The sequence below is a fragment of the Grammomys surdaster genome, unplaced genomic scaffold, assembly GCF_004785775.1.
Source record: "Grammomys surdaster isolate TR1022 unplaced genomic scaffold, NIH_TR_1.0 129, whole genome shotgun sequence".
In the NCBI taxonomy this organism is placed as follows: domain Eukaryota; kingdom Metazoa; phylum Chordata; class Mammalia; order Rodentia; family Muridae; genus Grammomys; species Grammomys surdaster.
In genome coordinates this window covers 10,188,612-10,212,551 of record NW_021604587.1, presented here as the reverse complement: position 1 = coordinate 10,212,551, position 23,940 = coordinate 10,188,612, and the positions used below count along the sequence as shown (strand labels likewise).

The 23,940-nt window shown below is 40.5% G+C and overlaps 1 protein-coding gene across 2 annotated transcripts in view; it reads left to right on the top strand.

Annotated features, from left to right (window-relative positions):
• Btbd3 (BTB domain containing 3) overlaps positions 1-1,811 on the top strand; it is a 28,513-nt gene extending 26,702 nt beyond the window's left edge. For both annotated transcript variants that reach the window (XM_028754954.1, XM_028754949.1), the window contains one exon: positions 295-1,811. In XM_028754954.1, coding sequence (XP_028610787.1) covers positions 295-1,327 — 1,033 coding nt within the window. In that variant the 3' untranslated portion in view covers positions 1,328-1,811. The remainder of the gene's footprint in view (positions 1-294) is intronic.
• The last annotated feature ends 22,129 nt before the right edge of the window (positions 1,812-23,940 follow it).

The following is a 23,940-nucleotide window of genomic DNA, read 5'->3' as shown; positions in this document are numbered from 1 at the left end:
ATACAGTCATCTTTTAGATAATTGCAGTATCTCCTATTTTGTTGAAAATGTACTGAATATATCAAGATAGAAGATGAATAGTAACACAGAGTTAATCCCTTTAATTATATAAGCTTACTGCTGAGCTGAAATACTAATACCTTATGAATGTATTTCAGATGCTTCTTTAACATGTTTGTAGTAACTGTCACATGAAATTATATTCTTGGACAGGCTTGAAAGCAGTGGCTTCCTTCCTTGCTGCACATGCTCATTTGGGGGAAATCCGATTACATGTTGGCTATTTTCTTTCAGATACATCTATTGTGATGAAATTGACTTGGCTGCAGACACAGTGCTGGCCACACTGTATGCTGCCAAAAAGTACATAGTTCCTCACCTTGCCAGAGCCTGTGTTAATTTCCTGGAGACCAGCCTAAGCGCCAAGAACGCCTGCGTACTCCTCTCTCAGAGCTGTCTGTTTGAGGAGCCGGACCTGACACAGCGTTGCTGGGAGGTGATTGATGCCCAAGCCGAGTTAGCACTCAAGTCTGAGGGATTCTGTGACATCGACTTCCAGACACTCGAAAGTATCCTCCGCAGGGAAACGCTGAATGCCAAAGAAATAGTGGTTTTTGAGGCAGCCCTGAACTGGGCTGAAGTAGAATGCCAGCGACAAGATCTGGCCTTGAGCATTGAAAATAAACGCAAGGTCCTAGGAAAGGCCCTGTACTTGATCCGCATCCCCACCATGGCCCTGGATGACTTTGCCAATGGTGCTGCACAGTCCGGGGTATTAACTCTCAATGAGACCAATGACATCTTCCTCTGGTACACTGCATCCAAAAAACCGGAGCTGCAGTTTGTGAGTAAAGCCAGAAAGGGCCTGGTCCCCCAGCGTTGTCACCGATTCCAGTCATGTGCCTATCGGAGCAACCAGTGGCGCTATCGGGGTCGCTGTGACAGCATCCAGTTTGCAGTTGATAAGAGGGTGTTCATCGCAGGCTTTGGGCTGTATGGCTCCAGCTGTGGCTCTGCAGAGTACAGCGCTAAGATTGAACTCAAACGGCAGGGCGTTGTCCTGGGCCAGAACTTGAGCAAGTACTTCTCAGATGGATCCAGCAATACCTTCCCTGTGTGGTTTGAATATCCAGTACAGATTGAGCCAGACACCTTCTACACAGCCAGTGTGGTGCTGGATGGCAATGAACTCAGCTACTTTGGACAAGAAGGCATGACGGAAGTTCAGTGTGGCAAGGTGACTGTCCAGTTCCAGTGCTCCTCAGACAGCACCAATGGCACTGGTGTACAGGGAGGGCAGATCCCCGAACTCATATTCTATGCCTGAACTTTTCTTCTCTTATGCAGCATGAGGTGCCCACACGGGCCCTCCTTGCCTGACGCTTAGCTCATCTGCAGATATGTGGTCAGCACAGGTAATTTGTAATGAATGAAGCAGTAGGCAGTTTCTAATGTCTTTGAACCTTTTAATTATGTACAGGCTAAAATGCAACATTCCGCTTTTAACTATATGCTTAGAAGAGCCAAGTTCTTACTCAGGCTTTGTGGTTTTCAAGTTGCGTCTGTACGCCTAGGGAGATCATGTGCTTTTCCAAGTGCCCACCACCCTCCTACTTCTGTACCTCTGAAGATGATTTTGGATCAATTTGAATTTCCTTTGATGGATGGAAATATGTATCCGAAAGTAGTATCATTATTTTTAAACAGAACCCCTTTCTCTTAATAAATAAATAAAAACAAAAAACAGGTAAACCTCAGTGTACAAATTTGAAAGAATATTTGCTTTGTAACAAGTAAACTTAGAAAGTAAACAGTAGGCCAGTAGTCACCTTTGACTCTTCTTTTTTTTTTTTTTTTTTTTTACATTTGTTGCTTCTGGGCCTCGCTTTTATATTCTTTGTATCTTAAGTTCATGTATGTGTTACCCACTAAACAGTTCAGACGCCTGATGTAAGGAATTAGATGTTTGTTTAGGCCATGACTTCTATTACAAAGCAGACTTACATTCTTTCAGTTTAGAAGACAAGATACCAGAATGCAGACAACTTCTTTCAGAAGTGATTAAGCTGGAAAATGTCATTGTTGATAGAAAACAAGGCTGCAAACTTGCTACTTTACACTACAATGGGTAAAAGGAAAGCCTGAAAATGCCTGTATAATCAGTAGTTCAGTTTACCAGTGAGAAGCATACACAATTGAGAAAAGCCACTCTTGCCTGGTAATTTTGGACCCCCTCCCCTCACACACACACACACGAATACACACTTACACATGCACTATTGGCCTGTTCTTAAGTCTTACTACATAGGACTCCGGATTCTCCTTCGCCTTCCCATGTTAAAAGGGGACCAAACAGTTCTTAGAGGTGTGGAGAACGGTTTTGTAGCACTACTTGTCAATGTGATAAAATGCTTTTTATGCTTTTTCTTTTAAATCGAAACATTCTTTATCTGATCTTTGACCATAGACGATCTTATTTGTTGATTATGAACAAGCTTCTGGACTGCTAGAACCTGGCCTCTGGCCATCTTAAAGTGCCAATATATGACTGCAGGGTTTTTGAAAAATGGTTCGGAGTGACACTGGGTTATACCGAGTATTCACCTCATCAGCATCACATGCAGTTCTTATTTGTCCATGATACCATAAGCAAGAGGCAAAAGCTCGCGGACAACTTCTCCTTTTCCATGATGGCTCATGTTGGCTTAGTGCCTATGGCCCTGGTAGTGTCCAATGTAGTCACTTGATGCTGAAATATCCATGTGTTTCTGGGCAGCTTTTCTGCTCAATGTGATCCTGAGATGGCTCCCCACCACCCAGAGTGTGGTCCCTGGCCGCCTCCTTCTCCTGCTCTGTAAGCCAAAGTTAGCTTATCTGGAGCAGGGGCTAGTCCTGGGGTGTGTGTGCCTGCGCAATATGTGCATGCAAGCGTGCTTGCCAACTCAGGAACTGCCTCCTCCCTGCTTGGCTAGTGGTGGGTGTATCATAACCCCCACCCCCCTGCTGGTGTCAGCAAGGCCCAATGAGTGACTGCTTCCACTCACTGGGTATCTGGGCCATTTCTTCCCCTGCAGATATGGGCTTGTGGCCTTTGGCCAGCTTCCCTGGTGGAGGAGAGCACTGGATTATGGGAAATGTTTTAATCATTTTGCCATTACATACATCTGTTAACATAGGTGACCAAAAGCTTTTATTGATGACTAGATGAATATTCCTAGGACAAAAGCTTTTATTGATGACTAGATGAATATTGAATATTCCTAGGACAACTTTCCAAAATTATCTCTCAATTGTTTCCTAGTAAAGAGGATGACAGGTTGTAGTTTTGGCAAAGCATCAATGAGATAAAGGTACATTGTCAATTAAAATTACTTCAACAAAGGTTTTTGCTTTACAATTATGGTAAAACATTTCAGTAACTCACAGATACCATACAAATTAGTATGGTACATACAAAGTGACTAGAAGGCACTTACTTTTAAGCCAGAGGAGAAGGAACTTTATTTAGCACAGATTGCGTCCTGTGAGATAGTTGGGCTGGGTGTGATAGCCTTAAAGGGGCACTGTCTATCCCCAACTCACTCTTACTGTGACTGAGCCGCCCTCCATGTGGCTGGGCAAGTGCAGTTCACTGAGGATGGAAGAACTTAACTTTATAGAAATTATGTTTCCAAAAAGATATATCCACTTTCTGACTTGGTCTATGTCAAGAACTATGGGTAAGATTGAAAAGCTGTACCTAAAATAAGAAATGTTATGTTCTGAACCTATTCTCCTATATACATTTTCAGCAAAATGAAAGATAATGCTCTTGCTTTGGTTTTCTTTGGTAATTTTGAACTTTGTAGTTTGTAAGAATAAAATCCATTGTTCTGACAGGGCTGGCAGCTCTCATGTATAAACACAACTTCATTAAGCAGAAACCGCTGTAGATGCTTTGCCCAGCATACCTGGCAGTCTTCATCATTGTTCATACTGGGGATAAGGGTAACTAGGCTAGCAGTTCTAATGCAGCATTCTTTAATCATATCTTAAGATAGTATTTAAGTAAATGGTCTAATTTCTACATAATTATTGCACTGAACTGTCATTTTTTTAAAGTGTTTAAATAAGCTCAGCTAATTCAGGACACTGCAGCCAACTGTGCATCAGTGTGCTTGACTTTAGCAGCTTACAGCATTATTTATGAAGGAAAATATATAAATATGAAGTACCTCATGTTGAATGTTATTGTACTGTATTTTTAATGTAACAGTGCAGATCTTGTTAGACACATGAATGTGTATAATCATGTTAAATGCAAATAAAATAAAACTGGTTCATAGATGTGCTTTTTTAGCATTTTTGTTGCCCTTGAAATAGTAAAAAAAATTGTTTCTGTCACTTTTGGTGCCACTGCATTTACACAATGGTTTCATAGGAACATTTGTTTACAAAGTATTCAATATCTTTGATTCCTAAAGAAGGTGAAGTTTGAGGCAAAAGCATAGGTGAACAAGGAATGTGTTAATTATGTTGTTCAAAGCCTGACTGCTCAGTAAATAAGAGTGAGTGAATGGATGCGGATGCGTGTATATTCCTGTTATGGAATTCGTTGTTGGCTGGCATTCTGAGCTATAGTTGCCATAGTTCTCTCTATGTACCCACTGTACTAAGAGAGTGCTGTACTGAACCACAACTTGCTTCTGATGGGACCTGCATTGCTGTTTCCCAAGGTCTTAATTGGATCCAGAAATAAAATATAACAAATTGTCAAATAAGAATTTTAGAGTAGTTGTTACATACTCAGTTATTTTCCATTCTGCTTCCTAGTGTTACTGCTCTTTGGCCTTTCGGTTAACAATCAGGTGTATATCCCTGTGTCGCGCACATATTGCACATAACACAGCCATATACTCATTCATAATTATATATAGTTATGCACACATATGAATTTTCTTTGTACCTTTCCAATACATTTTCTGTAGACTTTAGTATGAATCTTTCACTATCCAGGTTCATTCTCTACTATTTATTTGCTCAAAAGGTTTTTGGAATTACTCCTAAGTGTGAGAACTGGACCTCCACCCCCACCTCTGTCCTCATCAGCTTAACCACAGCTACAACCTGAATTGCAAAGATCTTTAATCCACCAAAGTCTCAGCTTTTATCTCTTGTTTGTTTCTATTTAAAGATAATCCACATTTAGTTTCATTATCCCAAGACAGTTGGGAATGATCCAGCTCCATTGTTGGGACCCAAGATTAACATGCCACTTAAGTGACACCCTCCAGGTTGACTGACTTGCCTTGGAAGACTGTGGACCAAAACTTGAGAGAAAACTGGAAAGTAAACTAAATGATATAAAATGTAGGGGCCCAAAGAAGCTAGCCTTTGAGAAGGCTGAGCCTTTGAGAAGCATCAGTAAGCCAAGCACACCTTTGGATTTCCAGGGATTATATGGTCTTCACAGCAGTATCTTCCACTTACTGACCAACTGTTTTTCTTGTTTTAAACTCTTCTCTTTACCTTTTAGAATATTTCAATATAACCACTTCTGCAGAATTTTCTTTCAAAACAGAGGTTATGCATTTTTTTTTTCATAACCAACATTTGGTAGGTGGAAAGTTTCCCAGTTGAAAATTTGCCAGCATTGGGTAAGATGAAAATGTAAAAAATGGATCAAGGTGGCCACCGAGGATGCCGCAGTGCTGAGTGCATGATGTTGACTGCTGCCATGTGGCATCTGAGGAACGTTGGCCCATGTATCCTTCACATCAACCTCTCCCCTCTGTTGCCTATTCTGAGCCTTTCTAGTGGGGTAGTGATGATTTCCATTCTGCATGCTCTGTCCTTATGATTACCGTCTAGTAGCCTGTTCACTGCATTGTCCAGTGGAAAGCATTTTTGCTCACTGCTTTATGCTCTTAAGACTAAAACGCCCCAAATCTCGAGGTAAGTTGAGCATCTCTGCCACATGTGCGTTTTGGGTCCCTCTGTAGGATCACTAAGATGGCTGGTGATGAACAGTGGTTTGTCACAGATTTCTGTGAGGCAGTCTTCCTTCACTATGGACATAGTGGTATAAAAAAATTACTTGTTGGGACATTTTTTTGGTTTTTATTACTTTGAGGGAAGTTTTCTATTTAAGAAACTTTCTTTTATGCCAACTATTTCATCTACTGTTTCAGAAGAAAGAACTTAGGACAAAAAAGCTAAATAAAAACAAGTCATATGAGTGAGTGACCTTGTTAATTTTAACATGAAGACTTGTGTGAAACCAGAATAATCTGAGATATTTTGATATATGGCAATCTTTACTAGGGCTATACAATTTGCATTTCTTTCCTGTCATTTCATTACCTATAGAATGGTAATGATTATTTAGGGATACATGAATAATATTTCAAAGAGACTACCACCTTCTGTTATACTGCAGAATGCCTGAGAATGTTCTTTTGAGACATTCTGTGCATCTAACCGAATTTTTATTTTTGTGCTTCCTGTACTTAAAAGTGTGTCAGCATCTCTTATTACAGTGTTGAAACTGCACAAACCCTTAACTAATTCAAAATTGGAAGTTGTCATCAATCTTTACTCTTAAAGAAAAATTCCACTTCTGAGAATATAGACAGTAGTGGACTGGAGATCAATGTCTTTCTGACTCCAACAAGACACAGAAGGTTTAATGAGTCATTCAGGGGATTAACCCACTGCCCATTCAGTCATTGATCTTTTATTGGTCCTTTGCTCATCACAAGCAGTCAGAGGTACAGGGAGTCAGGCCAGGAAGATGTGTGCTATATCATTTTCGGAGCTTGTGGGAGAAGTCAAGGATGCTCTAATGTTGGATACAGAAGAATCATGGGTGACTGAGTCCCATTCCCCCAAAGTTCTAACATCATTCCAAAATGGAGCCCAAGTGACTGTATCCAACAGACTTCCTCCAGATACTAGTGCTGCTGTCTGCAGATCACACAAGTATCACTGACCTAGAAAGGGCTATGTGAGTACAAAACAGCAGAGCTGAGAGGAAGACTGGCACTCCTATCAGATTATTAGCACATAGACAAACTTGAGTCTGGATGAGAAAACGATGATTGCTAGCATAAATAGTCAATTCAGAAGAAATCCCAGAACAAAAATACTGAGATATCCCAGTGTGCCAACAGTAAAGGGTCCAGTGAAGGGTAGAGTGAAGCTACAGCCTGTGTGTGGGGTTCGGAATAGGATACTGGCCTAGCAAGAGCAGGAAGCAAGCATTCCATGGGTTAGGCTCATTTATCTGGCTTTTTAGTCAAGATAAGGTAATAACACCAAAGAGATTTCAGAAGAGACAAGAGAAGCTTGTATTTTAGGCACAGATCTCTGGGCAGGAGAGACTGGATCAGGCTGGAGGCCAGGAAATGTTGGGTTGGGAGAATATTGTAAATGAAGACTAACACAGCTAGGAAATGGTTAAAAGGATGAATGTTTGAAGCACAGAGAGATCCCCAGGGTATGGCTGAGTTTTGAAATAACCATTATAAAGCAACTTAATGAAGATGGAGAAATCTCTTGCCTTAAATTTATTCTTAGGGAGTTTTGCCTTAACTAAGTGGTTGTCTTATGGAAACCCTTTGAGATTCTCCCCTTACATTCTTTAAAGAAACTGAAATAAAATGTAGAGACAATATAGCAACTAGTGGCTAAGCCTGAAGCTGGACTGCCATCCACATTTAAACCTTGGCTAAATCTGCATGTGACCTGAAGCAAGTTGCTCTGCCCCTGAACCTCCTTCCATCTCTCCAGGAAAATGGCGATAATGCCTTCCTAGAAGAGTTAGGTGATGACAATATCCCAAAGCTTTTGTGGCAGTGCTTGTTGAATAGAAAATACACCTATAAGTGCTCAGCAAAATCGGAGATGAAGAGTCACAAAGTAAACCATAAATGTTCCTCGTGTACATATGTACTTTCAATTTACACATTCTGTTAGCGAATTGTCAGTGTAGAGAGTTAGAAAAACCCTTGGTACTGTTCTTTTAAATCTCACACTCAAGAGCCACCTAGTTTGTAAAGCTACAGTGGTCTGTATTGTTGAGGAATTCTCATACTTTAATTAGCTTTCTAATATGAACTTTAATTTTATCATGTTAATGAGATCCAGAAATGATTTATTATGGTGTGGATGGTTCTGACACCTCAGATGCCTTCTCTGCTAGGATTCTTGAGATGACTGTAAATGCTGGAGGAGGGTGCAATACAGGATTCTTGAGACATTTTTCAACACAAGTCTGTTTTGAAGGTTTTTATTTTAATTCTTTATTAATTTCAATGTTAAAATAATCTCTTCTTGTACTGCAGTCTTAGAGGATTTGAGATATGACTCCTGCAGATATTATGTGATTAAAACTAGTTTTAGCATTGATATTGTTTGTTGTTGGCAGCAGGTTTGACCTTTACTGAGAGGGATATGAATGGTATGGGAATTTTGAATGGTGAGTTACATTTATTTAAGTAACCACAGGTCTCCCAGTAGTGCTGGTGATGCTAGCCTGGCCCCACAGTTGTTGGCAATCAGGTCTACCTTGCCCAGGAGTGCCTCCCTTCCTTCTACATCTACACTACAGCCAGCCAGAGCCAGACCTCTTTCCCATGGGTACTGACATCTGGAATTGAGCACTCCCCACCACATAAATTTTCGTTCCTTCAGATTAGATTCTCTGCTTTTTTTTTTTTCTAGAAGAATCCTCAAAGGAATTCGTTCTCCAGAGACTTGTATTTAGGACATGGACTGAGGGGATATGATTTATATGGTAGTGAGAGGAGTGGTCAGAATTCCAAAGCCCCTGTCAAGTGGAGAGCCCCGTGAAGTTGTCTGCTAGTGCTGAGGCAGCTCTGCTCTGTTTCTTATCCTCCTGGGAGATCATTCTCATGGCTCAAGAAAATGACCCACAACAGGAAGGAACATTTCTCATCTCTCATGACTTGGGCTCATACTGGAAATCATTATTTCTACAGTCAAAGTTGGTCACAAGGCCACTTAGCTACATGTGGGAAGTTAAGTGCTCTACCCCTTACTGAGGCATGCTTCAGAGATACAAGACCAGGGCGAAGGATTCAGAAGAGGGTTGGGCCAGGGTTGGGCCATGAGTACAGTCACTGGGACACAGCATTTGACCTAGGTCTTTTCTTGTTTGTTTTGGTTTGGTTTTGGAGACAGGGTTTCTCTGTGTAGCCTTGGCTCTCCTATGACTACCTCTGAAGACCAGGCTGATCTTAACTCATAGATTCATCTCCCCCTGCCTCCCCAGTACTGGGGATTAAAGACATGCACCACCACTGCCTGCTTTGACATAGGCCTATGAATGGATTTTATGGCCTTTCTGATCCTAGGACTAGATTCACATTGAGTTACTTACCGAGCCATTATTTGCACTAGAATCAGTAATCATGAAGAAATGGTAGGGGAAAGGTAAAGTCTCCACTATTCTCATGACATCAGTTCTCAAATACTAATGTGGCAGCTTTTCCTCTCCATGTGGCTCTGCTAAGTTCTTACCCTCCAGGTGAAGGTTTCCATCACACTCAGATCCCTGTTTTCCTGGAGTCAGTGAACACCACATAGGTATTTTTTTTTTTCTAGTCACAACTTGACTTTCACCTGTAATCCTGTGGACCTCACTGTTTCATCTTATTAAAGAGGCCAAAATAAGATGTGCAGACAAATTGGGGCTTTGTTGTGTTTCTCTGCCCATTTTTAGTCACAGCGTTGCTCTCTGAAGACAGATGTTCCTAGGCTGCATCCAGGTACAGAATAACAAGGACACACTCAGTTCTGACTTAAGAGAGTCAGAAGGAAAGGCACTGTGCTTTCCTTAACAGCCCACCCAGTTGTTGCTGTAAGAGGGAGCTAGGTAAATGGTGGGCTTGTTGTGGAGGGAGAAGTTAGTGACTCTGTTTACAAAGCAGCCTTGTATAGCTTATCTGAGGCTTCTTGTACTCATTTCTTGATTCCTCAGGAATCCCTGCCTGACCCACAGTGTCCAACATGGAAAGCTCAATGGATGGGTGTTTAGGGTGATGTTCAACATCAAAATAGAACAATGATGTTAAAGCTTGTTGATATTTAATTAGTATTGTCACTCTTTATTAGAAGCCCAGGGCTGTGGATATTGGTTTGGTTGACAGTAGCATTTGGGCTGAATGAGAAACACATAGCCAGTGGCTTCTGAAAGTTATTCACTGGTGACAGAGAAACTGGGGCTACAGCTAAACACCAGGCCAAACCTCTTCCTAGCTGTAGAATGTTAAAGCTCCTATTTCCACTTTACCCACCTTCCTCTCTACACAGGAAGAAAATGTCTCCCCATAGTGATAATCGTTCCAAACAGTCTAGCCAAGCAGAGGAGGCTACATCTGTTTTAATAGGATTTGTTGTTTGTTTGTTTTAAGGCAGGGTCTCACTATGTATCTCTGGCTGTCCTGGAACTCATTATATATGCAGAGGCAAGGTTTGCTTCTGCCTGCAGTGGCTGAGATTAAAGGCATGGACCACTACACTAAGTTCTAATGGTTATTCTAATATTCCACTATACAAATGAACTAGATGGGCAAGAAAACTACTTAAGTGTGATTTGTTTATTTTATTAAACATTTATTGTAGGTTTCTTCATAGTTCTTAAAGGCATGATGCAAAAGGACAATACAAATAGACTAAGCTCTTCCTCAGTGTTCCAAAGAAATGCCCCCCTTTTCAGCTAAACAATAACTAGATCCATATATTCAAATCCATCCATATAAGCAAATTTCTTTGGCCTCTGATGTAGCAAAGTTCCAAAAATAAGCAGAGGATTCTCCAGGATTCGAACACAGAGTAAAATGGGGAGGATAGAGATGGCAGGGAAGTGAAAGGGAATGGTGGGGGTCTTCTTGCCCTGGCTGCCAAAGCCTTTATTTTTTGTGGGTTTGCTAAGCCTTTTGCTTACAGTGTAGATGACCTTTTCAGGGCATTTGTTTGGTGTTTTTTTTACATTTTGGGATTCCAAGGGAGTCCAAAGTGCAAGCCAAACCCATGACCCATTCAAGGCCAAGGGATGAGGCAAGAAATAAGGCCTTTTCTGACAGATTCCAACAGAATCCTGCCCTGAAGACATGTTGAGGCTGAAAAGATACATGAGCTGCATGCTCACCAGGAAGAGCCAGGTCTTGCTCCTGACAGCCTCAAATACACCCTGAGGCCAGCAGACACTTGAAATCTTCTTAGTGCTCTTAGTTGTATTGCTCCAGGTTGAGTGAAGTTAGCCCCACGTAGGAAGCCAGAGGTCCTTTAGGGTCCCCACATCTTCTATCATGACTTCCCTTTCTTTCTCAAAGACTTCATCTCAAGCCAGCTCTAATTTTTGACCTTGGCCAGCTAATGCCATGCCCTGCTTGGCCCTCACCTTACTCATTAGCAAAAAATTAAGATTAAGGAAACTTTCTTTTGTAGACAAAAAGCATTGGTATCTCAAAACCAAATGGTCATTTCACAGAGGTAGAAGAATAGAGAAGGGCCAGATTAGTCGAAAAGGCTACAGTGGCCCTGTTGGTACAGTGGTAAGAATTAGGCTCTGGGGGTGTGAGTGTCACCAGATCCCTATCAAATGGCTTCTTAGAGCCTAAATAAACAGAATGGTCTACTTGCTGAGTTTTGTCATATATGACTTCTATTACAAGAAGGACATGTAGTCTCCCAGTCTCCTGTCTCAGTACCCTGGTTAGGCAGACATCACTGTATACAGTCAGAACCCAGTCCCTCATTGGTCATTATTAGTGTAGTCTTGTCAGAAACATGCCTGATTGTAAGCAGCTCTCAAAATCATTTGGATTCTTTTGTCAGAGAAAGCCATTTTACCAATCTTTGTTGTCCTGTCATTTTGTGCTAACCCCAAAAGTGTGTATCAAATTAATGGCACTGGTCTCCTTTCTTCCCCAAGCACTTTTCCTTCTGGTTCACAGTGAAAACATTTGTATAGTCATCGGTGGATAACAGTAGCCCAACATGTACTGGGAAATGTTTTGTATCATCTAGAGATGTCCATCAGGAGAGCACATTCCTGTCATTCGGGATGATAGAGCCGTGAATCTCATTCAGGTACCAAGACAAAAACACAGAAACAAACACAAACTAAGAAATGCACCCCCTGCTTGCTTCCCCAGCAGAGGAAGATTCTCCTGAAGCCTGACATGTTACCACCAAACAAAACAAACGGAAGCAAAGGTTTACAGTCTGAACTTCCTCAAGAGGACATGGACGCACTGTAAAATCTACCATTGTGCATTTGGAAATTTCCATTATAACAATTATTTAAAACTAAGGAAGGCATAAGTCCTCAAAGCAAATAAATAAGATGCACTTCCTGGGCAGAGGTAACTTACTGATTGCATTTAATTTGTGATTCTAAAAGGACATCCTGTAAAGACTTAAACTGAACACACACTTTCAGAGTGAACCTGGCTTGTTTTAAATTCCTGTGTGGACAAAGGGGTCTTGTAGTCAACTCTTCTGTGGCAATGTGTAGAGATAATCTCTTGTGCACTGTGGAAAAGCACTGACTTATCAATAAAATGTTGATTGACCAGTGAGCTGAAGCAGGATTAGTAGGAGATAGAGGAATTCTAGGACTGAGTCACGTGATAGAGGATTTGCCCAGACACAGAGGAAGTTGGTCACATAAAACTGAGGACCAGGTAACCAGCCACATGGCATAGCTTAGATGACTTTAAAGGTGATAATCGAGTTATGAGCTAGTGGAAATGAGCCAAAAGTTATTGACCTAGGTATTTATTCATATATAGAATGCCTCAGAGTTGTTATTTTGGGGAACTTTTGAATGGATAGGAAAGCCCACAGTTACAGAATTGTGTAATGTGGACTAGATTTCCATATTCCTGAATTTTAAAGCTTGAATAATATATCCTAAATGTATGGATTGATACATTTGCTCAGCTGCTTAAATGAGGGTTCCCAGTTCATAAAATTCCTAATTAAATAGAGAAGCATTCTAAATTCTTGATCTTTGTTAATCATATTTAGGAGAAGCCTGGAAGTTTAGATCATGACTTCATTAGGGCATTCACACAGTTCCCCTGGTGGCAACATAATCTAATTTTAGCAAATTTTAATTGCAATGCAGCAAAGGTTTATGAGCATTTGAGATGAGTCTCAGATACTCTGGTTTCTGAATGTAATGCTCTGTGCCTTCCACCACAGACTCTGTTTAGTCACAGTTATAGTGCTCTGGACAGTCATACAAATGCCTGTCTGTACACTCTATGTGTAAATATTATGAGTTCTAAATTAAGCTTACAAACTACTCTATCATATCTTCTGCTGTCTTAGTGAAGCTAATAGAACTGGTGAGCAAAACATTCCCTATAACTCTATTTTGATCATTCTTTGTAACAGCCTAGAATTCAGGTTCAAGTTTCAAATTCGTGGCCCCATAGAGCTCTGAACCTAGGAATGTGGTTAAGGGATCCTGGGCCTATGTGCCGAGCTCATAGCCGTTTTGTTTCCACCCTTGATTTTATGTAGAAGAAGATGTCTTCTTACTTATTCATGGTTTCCACTACCCATACACTGAACTTGCTCCACTATACCCCAAGAACGCTCTCTGGCATCTGTGTGAGAATATCCTGGTGGTATGACCTGTGCTTAGGAGGAAGGGAACTTGACACCATTAGAACGGAGAAGGCTGACTCCACATACTATATGATGCCGAGGTTTGAAAAATGGGTTCTAGGTGATCATGCTTCCCTGATTAAGAGGCTTAGGGGCACTGTGAGCAAAATATTATTGTGTTCTCCTTTGTCACTCTTAAAGGTAGAGAGTTCATCAAGCTTGTTATCAAGCGCTATAAACTTCTTATTTTATGCCTAATAATTATTCATAATTTTATAGCCCTTGCTTGTCTCTTTTTCAATAGATAGGCGTCTTTCTTGGAACCAAAGTATAGTGGATAATTTTATGTATCAACTTGAGTAGGCTAAGGGATACACAGATACCAGGAAAAACTTTATTTCTAGGTATATCTGTGGAAGTATTTCTGGAAGGGATTATCGTTGACACAATAAACCTAATGATAAAACAAAACAAGCAACAACCATAAAATCCTGACCCTCTATCTATCTATCTATCTATCTATCTATCTATCTATCTATCCACCTATGTGGATTAGTAAATATACTGAAAGCTCTAAATAGAATAAAGAGGAAATAAAGGAATAACAGAAGGGCAAAAACTCTCTCCTTGAGTTAAGATGCCCACATTCTTCTGCCCTTGACCACTCTATCCATGGTCAAGGATCCATGGCATCCTTACTGCCACTATCCTCAGGCATTCATATTGTGTACATGAGGTATTTACACCAGTGCCTGAGTGTTCTAAGCCTTAAGACCTGGACTGAATTATACTAATGGCTTTCTCAGCCTCCAGCTTAGACTTTTGGACCTCTAACATTACATGGTTCAAGTTCAACATTAAACCCCCCTGTTCTGTTCGTCTGAAGAATAATGGTGTTTATGCATGGAGATACAAGAGTGGACAGGCAAAAATCCCTTTGTGACAGAGCTTACTTCTAGTGAGAGATGATGATGAATGAGATTTGTCAGTTTTAAATATGATCTTGAATTATTTGCTGCTCTGTCAGTATGAAGCAGGATCATTGCCTACTCCTTTGAGCTTTGCTTGTTCATAGTATCCAACTGAAGTGATGGTAATGCACCATTACTCTGAAGGCTCTATCAAAGGTCTAGATGGTTGTTGACCTCAGAGGGTCCCCAAATTATTAGTGATGATAGGGTAAACAACTATGGTGAGACAGTTGTATATGCTGGGGTGGGGGCAGTTACATGTTTTATTCTGGGGCCTAACAAGCTGAGTCCATCTTTTAGGACAGTAACAAAACATGAATGAGAAGACAACTTGAAAGTGGATCCTCTAGGCCCAGATGCCATTCCAGTTACTCCCTAGCTGAATTATCACGTATCAGGAAACAGAGACCACCATATATCTTCACTCTGTCCAATGCTAATTCACAGAATTCTGAACAGAATAGGGACATCACCATTCATTCTACTAAGTTTTGAGAAATGCCGAATAATAGCTCCTACATGTATGCTGAGCTCAGCACTTCAGAATCAATTTAGTGCATTCAGATGCCTCTTGCTACTTCATTCGAATGTCCAAATGGTCATCTCAAAATCTATTTCCAGGGGAATTATTGATTTCTTCTACTCCTGGACCAAACAACAAAACAACTCTCCACCACCAACAGAATGTACCTGCTTCTGTTTAGACTCTTGGTAAATGCCATGACTCCCAATCGAGTAGCAAGGATCTTTTTTCACCACTGCCCATATCTAATCTAGTAAATCCTGCCGTTAATGTAATAAAAAAAATAGATCTCTAGTCTGTGCATTTCTCCACATTTCCTCTCCCTGCATGCAAGCTCTCCTGGAGTTATCTCTTAGCTCCTGACATCCAGGGAATGCTTTTCATTCAGCACCCAAGAAATGTACACCAGGATCCCTAAGTTAGGACGGTGCAGTTCAGTGAAGGGGTGTACACGTAATTGTTCCATATCTCCTCAGTCCTTTAATAGTAATAAATGTTATAAGTGGAACTAGAAAAACTAAAATGGCAAACCTGTGATCATGTATAAAATATTATGTCCAGAAAAGAAAACGGAGTAGTAATGGAGTAGTATACATACACAAGCACAAATACACACACACACATATACACACACATACATGAGCACAGATGTCCACACGTATACAAATACCACCCCCCCCACCCCCAGTAATTTAGTTTATGTTTCCCCTAGGCTTGATAATATGGAGCCATTTTGAAGCTAAGACTCTGTAATGACTTATAGGAGACTTTTATCTGTAGCCATGACAGCAAAATAAGCAATAACATACTAGGTATTCCATGATCAGTATGTAATCATGGAAATGATATTCTTGGCATTCTCTTGTGGATGGAGAGAAGACCGACTGAGCCCATCACATCAGATTCTAGTCACCACTCCCTTTTTCCTAGTTGAGCATAGTCTTAAAAATGCTCAAGTGCCCAAGAAAGTAAAATTGGACTGAGTTAGGGACCTGTCACAATGCTGCCACTTGGGAGTCATCCATGCTTCTGGAAAGAGTCCAGGGGCCTTCTTTATTTGCCCTCTGAACTGAAAGAAACTCTTTCTTTGATCTGCCAGCTCCTTTTCAATTTTAGGTGACATCATAGCCTTACAAGGGTCTTGGAACCCTGACTAGGGGGGTGGCAAGAGAATAAAGAAAAGACAGATGTTAAAAACAAAAAACCAACCAACCAACCAACCAACCAACCAAATAAACAAACAAACAGAAACTTGGGCACAGAAAAGCTGGGATCAAGTGGACTGAGCTCTCTGATGGAGAAGCCATGTCGACCCAGAAGCTCAGCCTGGTTATTACATATGCTGAGTTGACCAGGGAGATGGGGTTGTCGCAAACAGCTGAAGAAGGAGGCAGGGTTTATGGGATACAGCTGAATCAAGTAGGAAGGTTTTTATAATCTCAATGGAGCAGTCTCTGTAGGGGAAGCAGCTCTAGGGGAGCAGTGTTTCAGGCATCAATTTACCAGTATGAAGGCATGAGGGGGAAAACAGTAGACATTTTCAGCACATGCTATCAACATTTGCACTAAGGCTGGAGGCTAGAGGAAGGTTTTGACATGGTTAGCTCCTGTTAAATCCACACACCCACTGAGGACTTCACACACTGTAGAATTCCCGTTCTTTCCATAAAGTGAATAGATGCTTTTTTTTCTATTAGATTCTTCCTAGAAAAGTACAACAACAACAACAACACACACACACCACATGCACATGTGTGAAGAAATACTCCGTTCATTTGTATCAGAGCATGAGAAAGGACTTGGTCACAGACAGAATGACCCCTGTGGCCATTTGAGGGTTTTGTGGAGCCACAAGTTCAGGTATCAATAAAGCAGAAAGAAGACCCCATGGAGGGTCTATCCAGAAATAGCCATGTGAGACAGTGAGGCATGAGAGAGGCAACTGTTGCTGATGGAGAAGTTACAAAGAGCTTAATAGGAGACACTGCGTCTGACAATTCTAGGGAGTGCTAGAAAATGCAAGAAAGCAAAGAAGGTCTGCATCCTATCATTTGTGTGTAGTAGCCGCCGAATCTGTAGTGTCCAAAACAGGGTATCAAAGTAGCAGTCCCTGGCAAATAAAAGATAGTAAGGTCTTGGGGCATTTTCAGGCAATATTGGAGACTCACATAGGAGAAAACAACATTTCAGGTTTGATGTGCAGGCCTAAATCTATAAGACAATTTAGCAGCCCCCTCCCCCTAGATGGTGTGCAGGGGATGATTCTTGTGTCATTGGACTCAGACTGCGATGTGATTTCCTGCACACTGAATGTTCTGCCTTGTGAAATTAATAGGCTATCATAGGATGATGTTGCGTTACTTTAGCAACTGTCAGAAAAGATACCATAAGATGTGATGTGTATTTGTGGGTCATTCACACTTCTGGAAAGCCAGCAGCCATCCTCAAAAAAGGACTACGGTAATTTTTCTGTGAAAAGATGCAAACAGTGTGGAACTGAGACCTCTGCCAACAGCCAGCAAGCACGTGAGATTGCTGGCCAGGCAAGGCTTTCAAGAATTGGGAGAGAAGACAGATTCTCAAAGGCACAGTGTAAAACTTTGAAATTCTAATATTTTGACAAATAGTCCTTAAGTTGCTTACTATTGCTTAGTTAGAACTAAATCAAACCAGCAGCTTGGGGCCCTAAACTAGCTTCAAAGCTGAAACATAAACCCAGTACAGTCAATCAACTCATAATCATCCTAACTCATAAGTAAAACTGAAAGATAAATTCATCTTGAGTTTGTGGCCACAAACTCTTAACCGATTGAAATGCTCAGATCAACAGTAATAGAATACACTTGACTATTTGTTCCATGATTGATTGAAGGGCTGAAGTTTTCATGCCCACCATTCATGCCCTACAGGTCAGGATTCAGTCTTTATGTCCACCTCAGTAAAAGGTTCTGGGGATGAAGGGATGAAGACTGGTTACAACTAGCTTTCATTTCTTTTCCTGGTCTAACCTGCCTTGCTCTCTGTTTGACATTCTGCCCTCTTACTGTGCTCCCCTTTCATTAAAGCTTGCTTAACCTTTCTTCAAGTCTCTATCTGATTCTTTATCTGAAAAGATATTCTAGGAGAAGTATCCATAACCTTAGGGCACCTCAGCAAGAGACCAAGGTGACTGTTTTTGCTATCAGGTAACAAAGGCTGTTACCAGTTTCTTGAGTGAGTCATCTTAGAAGCAGATCCTTTCCACCCTAGTCAGACCTTCAGGTGACACCCAGACTATATCTTAACGTGACACCCAAGATGAACCTCCCTGCTAAGCTTGACCCAGATTTGTGACCCATATGAAGTGTATGGGAGTAATAATCATGTAGTTTTTAAGCCCCTGCAACAAACTGGTTGTTTTTAAGACAACCAATTGGGGATAACCAATACAAACTTTGTGCCCCATATAAACTCAGACAGGATGTGCCTTCCCCAGATTCTATGAATTCTATATTTTTTATTGGTTCAAATTCCAGTAAACTGCGATGACTTAGTTTTGCTTCAGGAGGCTATAACAGGCTGCCCTATGTTCATAAGTATGGTGACAGGAATCTAAGGCCAAAGGAGAAAATTATACACACTTTTCAAGCCTTTACTGGTGTCAAATGAATCACTGTCCCAGTGTTCAAAATAAAAGACCAAATACAGTCATCTGGTAAGGTAAAGATATGCAACGGCATGATGCGGGCAATTGAGACATTGTAGAGTTATTGATACTGTTTGATTTCCATACATGTTTAATCCACTTTAACTTATTCTATTATTTATAATATTTAAAACTTATTTTAATGTGTATTTGTGCTTTGTCTTTGTACCCCATGTATGTCTATGTACCTCATGAATGCATTGCCCACAGAGGCTAAAAGAGAGCACTGGGCATAGATTTGCAGATAGCTATGAGCTGTCATATGGGTTCTCTGGAAAAATAGCCAGTGTTCTTAACTGCTGAAACATATCTCTGTCATCAGTTTTCTTTCATTTTTAATCAACACGTCTGTACACATAATGCTTAAAGTTAAGTCTTTAACAGTCCATCTGACCAATATTCATATCAAAATCACTTGGAGTTGTTTTCTTGCTACATTCTCCATAAGTTTTGATGTGCTATGTGCTAATAAAATCTGACTACTTACAAATATGATTTTTAAAATTCCATTACACCGTTGTCTTAGAACTGTAATCTACTTTCAAACACACACGTTCCTTCCTGCTTGCTTCTAAGAGCAGTGCCTAGAAACAAAGAAGAAAAACACCTGCTACCAGAAACCCATGATTATTTTTCCCTGTACTAGAAGGTGCCTCTGTTCCCCACCTCCCCCTGCTCTCTAGTTCCTGGTCAATGTCTGTTCTTTGAAGTGGAGCCTCCAGTAGTGATTTCATACTGAGTGGTGTTTAGACAACACTTTCTACCTGCCCAGATACAAGGAATCTAATGTGTATTCCTGCTTTTTATATTTTTATTTAAGTGTTTTAAATTTATTATAATCTTTTCCCAAAGTATTTAATGGGATTAAATATAGCACATAAATGCTAGGAAACAGACTGAAAGCAACACTTGACGGTGTTTTGAAATAAGGTTGTCTAGAGGTTTCCTTGCATTACTAGACATTTCAGGAGGTCGATCTGTTACGGAACCTTCCAGAAAAAAAGTACCATGGGTGTTAGTGGCCTTGCATGTTGTTGGATATTCATTGGAAGTATGGCAGCTTTCTTCTTGGAAGGCTTTGTGAGCTCCAAAGGCATGGGATTTGGCCTGTTTTCACACGGAGTGTGAGAACCTATCAAAACTTTAAAAAATGGTGCCAGAAGATGTAGATAAAAATTTTCAGTAACTTGAGAATTCAGAGCCAGTGATTGGCAGTTTTGTTGAAGCAAGCATTTTCTTTGAGGTTTTTGGGATGCTGTGGTTTAGGTTAGAAGCCCTCAGTCCAGTGGAGCTTCTAAAACACACCCATCTCCTTCCATCCTCATACACCGATGTCTGGTGAAGCCATGATGGAAGAGGACAAATTGTATGCCTCCAAAGATCTCATAATCACCTCTCTCCACATTTCTCCTACACCCTGCTGAGTGTTCCCCCCTGTTTCTTAAGGCCTTCATTTCTGCTTTAGGATTACACCTCCAGGTAGACAGCTCATGGATCTGGTCCACTGTCATATTGGTTTCAGGGGAGTCTAGGATTTCAGATAGTTGTTGGTATGTAGCAAACTACCACAGTACTCAGATATTTCAGATCAGTAGTTCTCAAATTTTCTGATGCTGTGACACTTTAACACAATTTCTCATGCTGTGGTGACTCCCAAGGATAAAATGACTTTATTACTACTTCACAACTGTAATTTTGCTACTATTGTGAACCATAATGCATATGCAGCATATCCTAAAGGGGTTACAACTCATATGTTGAGAACCCTGTTTTAAACACTTCAGAGTTTTTGTTTTAATAATTTATACCTCTATAAGTGTGTTCTACATCTCTTCTCAGCTGACCTTAACTGTGGGCCTGTGGCCAGCAGTCCAGGAAGGACTCTCTTGTGTTAGAGGGTTGTCTGTCTATAGGATGGTCTGAGTTGGGCCCAGTGGATGTGACTTATCTCTGTTGATGTGACTTCTCACATCCCATCAGGATAGCTACAGTTTGTTCTCATATTTAAAGTAGAACTTTGAGACAGTGACTATGAACTTCTCTTGAAGCTTAAGCTCAGAAAAAACACTTCTGTCATACTCTGTTGGCTAGTGTAAGCCGTAAGACCAGAAAACTTCAAAAGGGAAGGGAAGAGGCTGCACTTCATGCCGATAGAAACCATCAGTTCATATTATAAGAGTAATGTTTTTAGAAAGGAGTTGAAAATTGGAGGCATTTCTGTAAGCAGTTTTCCAGAGTCAAGATAAATATCAAGAGGATTGATTTTCTTTGTCTCACTGCTGGATACAAAGAAAGTAGATGGGAACTCCCAGAGTTGCTGGCAGCTTCATTACTACTACAAGGGAAGCCAGCCCAAGGACCAAGCCAACACACAGTGAGCAATAAAGCAGGAATCATAAGAGGAATGTACCACAGCTCTCATGATATTGTAGACTCCTAGGTGTTGGCCAACAACCCATCCTTGGATCTTACAGATAAAAGCAGTACTTTCTGACATTATCCAGGCCTGTGTGATTGGCGTTTTGTCTTTGGGACACAGACACACAAATGGTTCTATAATTCATGGAAAAATGTGTCATTTCTTGTTAAAGTAGTGCCTCCTCACCCAAGAAAACCAAGGGTCTTCTGTGGAAGTAAAGAGAGTGTAGAGAATTGGAGAAGGCAGTGACTAATGAGAAAGCCGGCGTCTTAGGACTGAATAGCAGGAGATCTTATTCCAAAGAAGCCCATATCAGTGACTCTAATACTGTATTTATGGAATATTCAACAGGCTGAAAGGGTCACTTAAATTTTCAGATATAATTTACTGTCTCTTATGGGAGAAATTACACGTTTCAGTAGACAGTTACTGGAGCTCTGTTTAATTTACATCTTCTGAAATGTTCCCTCAGTTTATTTTCTCCATATTTCCACCAGTCAGGATTTCTGTTAAATATATATTTACATCCACAAATGTTATTCATATACTACGTGTACTTTCTATGAACTTACATAATCCATTAAGATTCTAAAAACACTTTTTAATAAGAATTAAACTCTCTCACACACATATAAGCATATTTTTAATAGCTAAATTTTTCATCTGTTTTGAAACTGCCCTAGATAGCCTGGAACTTGCTATATAGACTAAGTTCAAACACAGTGAGATCTGCTTGCATCTGCCTTTCAAGCGCTGAAATTAACAGTGTGTGCCATTACACCCAGCCCTGGTAGTCAATGTTTAAATGCTGTAGATTAACCAAGAACAGTAAAAAAACGTCTTTGCAAAGTGTTCATGGCTTCTGTTAGCCACTCTTTAAAAATTTTAACAGTAAGTAAATGTATCAACATCAGACAATCAGTTGTTTTTCAGGAGCTATCATTAGCCAACATTAGCTTCAACATTCAACATCACTAGAAGCAATAATAAACATGGTTCAGCTCTGAAGATGGAAGAAACATTCTCAATCTACCATGATAAGAAGTCAAACATGGATGGAAATATAATGATAGAACATGGGAAATCATACACAATTTCAGATCAGCCCTAAGTATAAGGAAGAAAAACCTAGTTAGAAAAAGCATAAACAAATTTTCATCAAGTTTGAATTCGTTCTAGTCTAGAGAACCTTTGTAAATGTTTCAAATATAAAGGCCGAGTAACGATGAATGTCTGAGAATTTTCGTCTTAGTTCAATGATGTAGAATGTTTGGCTTTAGCAGAATAACCACATACATCCCTGTATTGTACGTCGGTGTTGTATATACACTGCACACTATCAAAAGCACTAGTCATATAGACTGTGAAGTAAATGAATCTCCCTGCACTTGTATGGGCACAGTATACAATCCACCTATGTGTGGTAGCTCTGTATTAACATCTCTTGTGTTACTTGTTAAACAACTGCTTAGAAATGCTGTCCAATTTCATAAGCTCTTTGTATCTTATGCTCCAGTCCTTTGTTCTAAACTTGTGATGGTTTGGATGAGAAATGTCCCCCATATGCTCAAATATTTGAACACTTGGCTCCATGTTAGTAGTGCTGTTTGGGGAGACTTAATGGCCTTGCTGGAGAATGTACATCATTGAGGTAGGATTTGAGAGTTCATAGCCTCACTCCATTTCCAGTTTTCTATCTCCTCTTTGTGTTTGTGGTTGGAGACAGGATCTCTCATCTTTCTGTTCCAGCTGCCTGCTGCCATCACTCCCCTACCAATATGTATTCTCTCTCTGGATATCTAAGCAAAAGTAAGCTCTTCCTTCATAATAATTGGTTTTGGTCATGATGATTTATCAAAGCAACAGAAAAGTAACGAATACAAAGCATTTATTACTAAGAAAAACGTGGGCCTAGAGTCACTTAGTGACAGGTAGTGACTCTGCTTTCCTTTCATCAAGCCTCTCCCAGGAGAATGACTATGGCTGGAGGAAAGAGGTAGTATTCACCTCAAGTCAGACAATCAGTTGTTTCTCAGGAGCTATCATTAGCCAAACATGATTCTTCTCTTTCCTGAGAAATGTGTTCTTCTTCCTCACAGTCAACAGCCTTTCTACTGTCTATGTAGAGGCTCTATGGCACCCATCACTGTGATGGAGTCTCCACTTATGCCTTCCTTTCCCTGACTTTTAGGGAAAGTCTGTGTTCTCTTCAGATATAATGGTAAATGTTCTAACTTATTATTTATTCACTATTCCACACTGTGCAAAAGGCCTTAGTATATTCACTACCTCTTTCAAGGCAGGTGTAGCTTTCCTGTGTCCCAAATTTTAAAGACATTAAATCTGAAAATATTAAATGATATAGATCAGAACTGGCCCAGAATCTAGGGCACAGTGTCTTTCACAATTTAAAAAAAATCTGGACTAGGATATTAGGGTGGTTTGAAAGAAAATGGTCTCCTTAGGCTCACAAGGAGTGACACTATGAGGAGGTGTGGCCTTTTGGGGGTAGATGTGGCCTTTTTGGGGTAGATGTGGCCTTATTGAAGGAAGTGGTCACTGGAACTGGGCTTTAAGGTCTCAGATGCTCAAGCCATTCCCAGTGTGTCAGTCACTTTATTCTTCCTTCAGATCGAGATGTAGAGCTCTCAGCTACCTCTCCATCACCTTGTCTGCCTGCATGCCACCATGCTTCCCACCATGATGATAATGGACT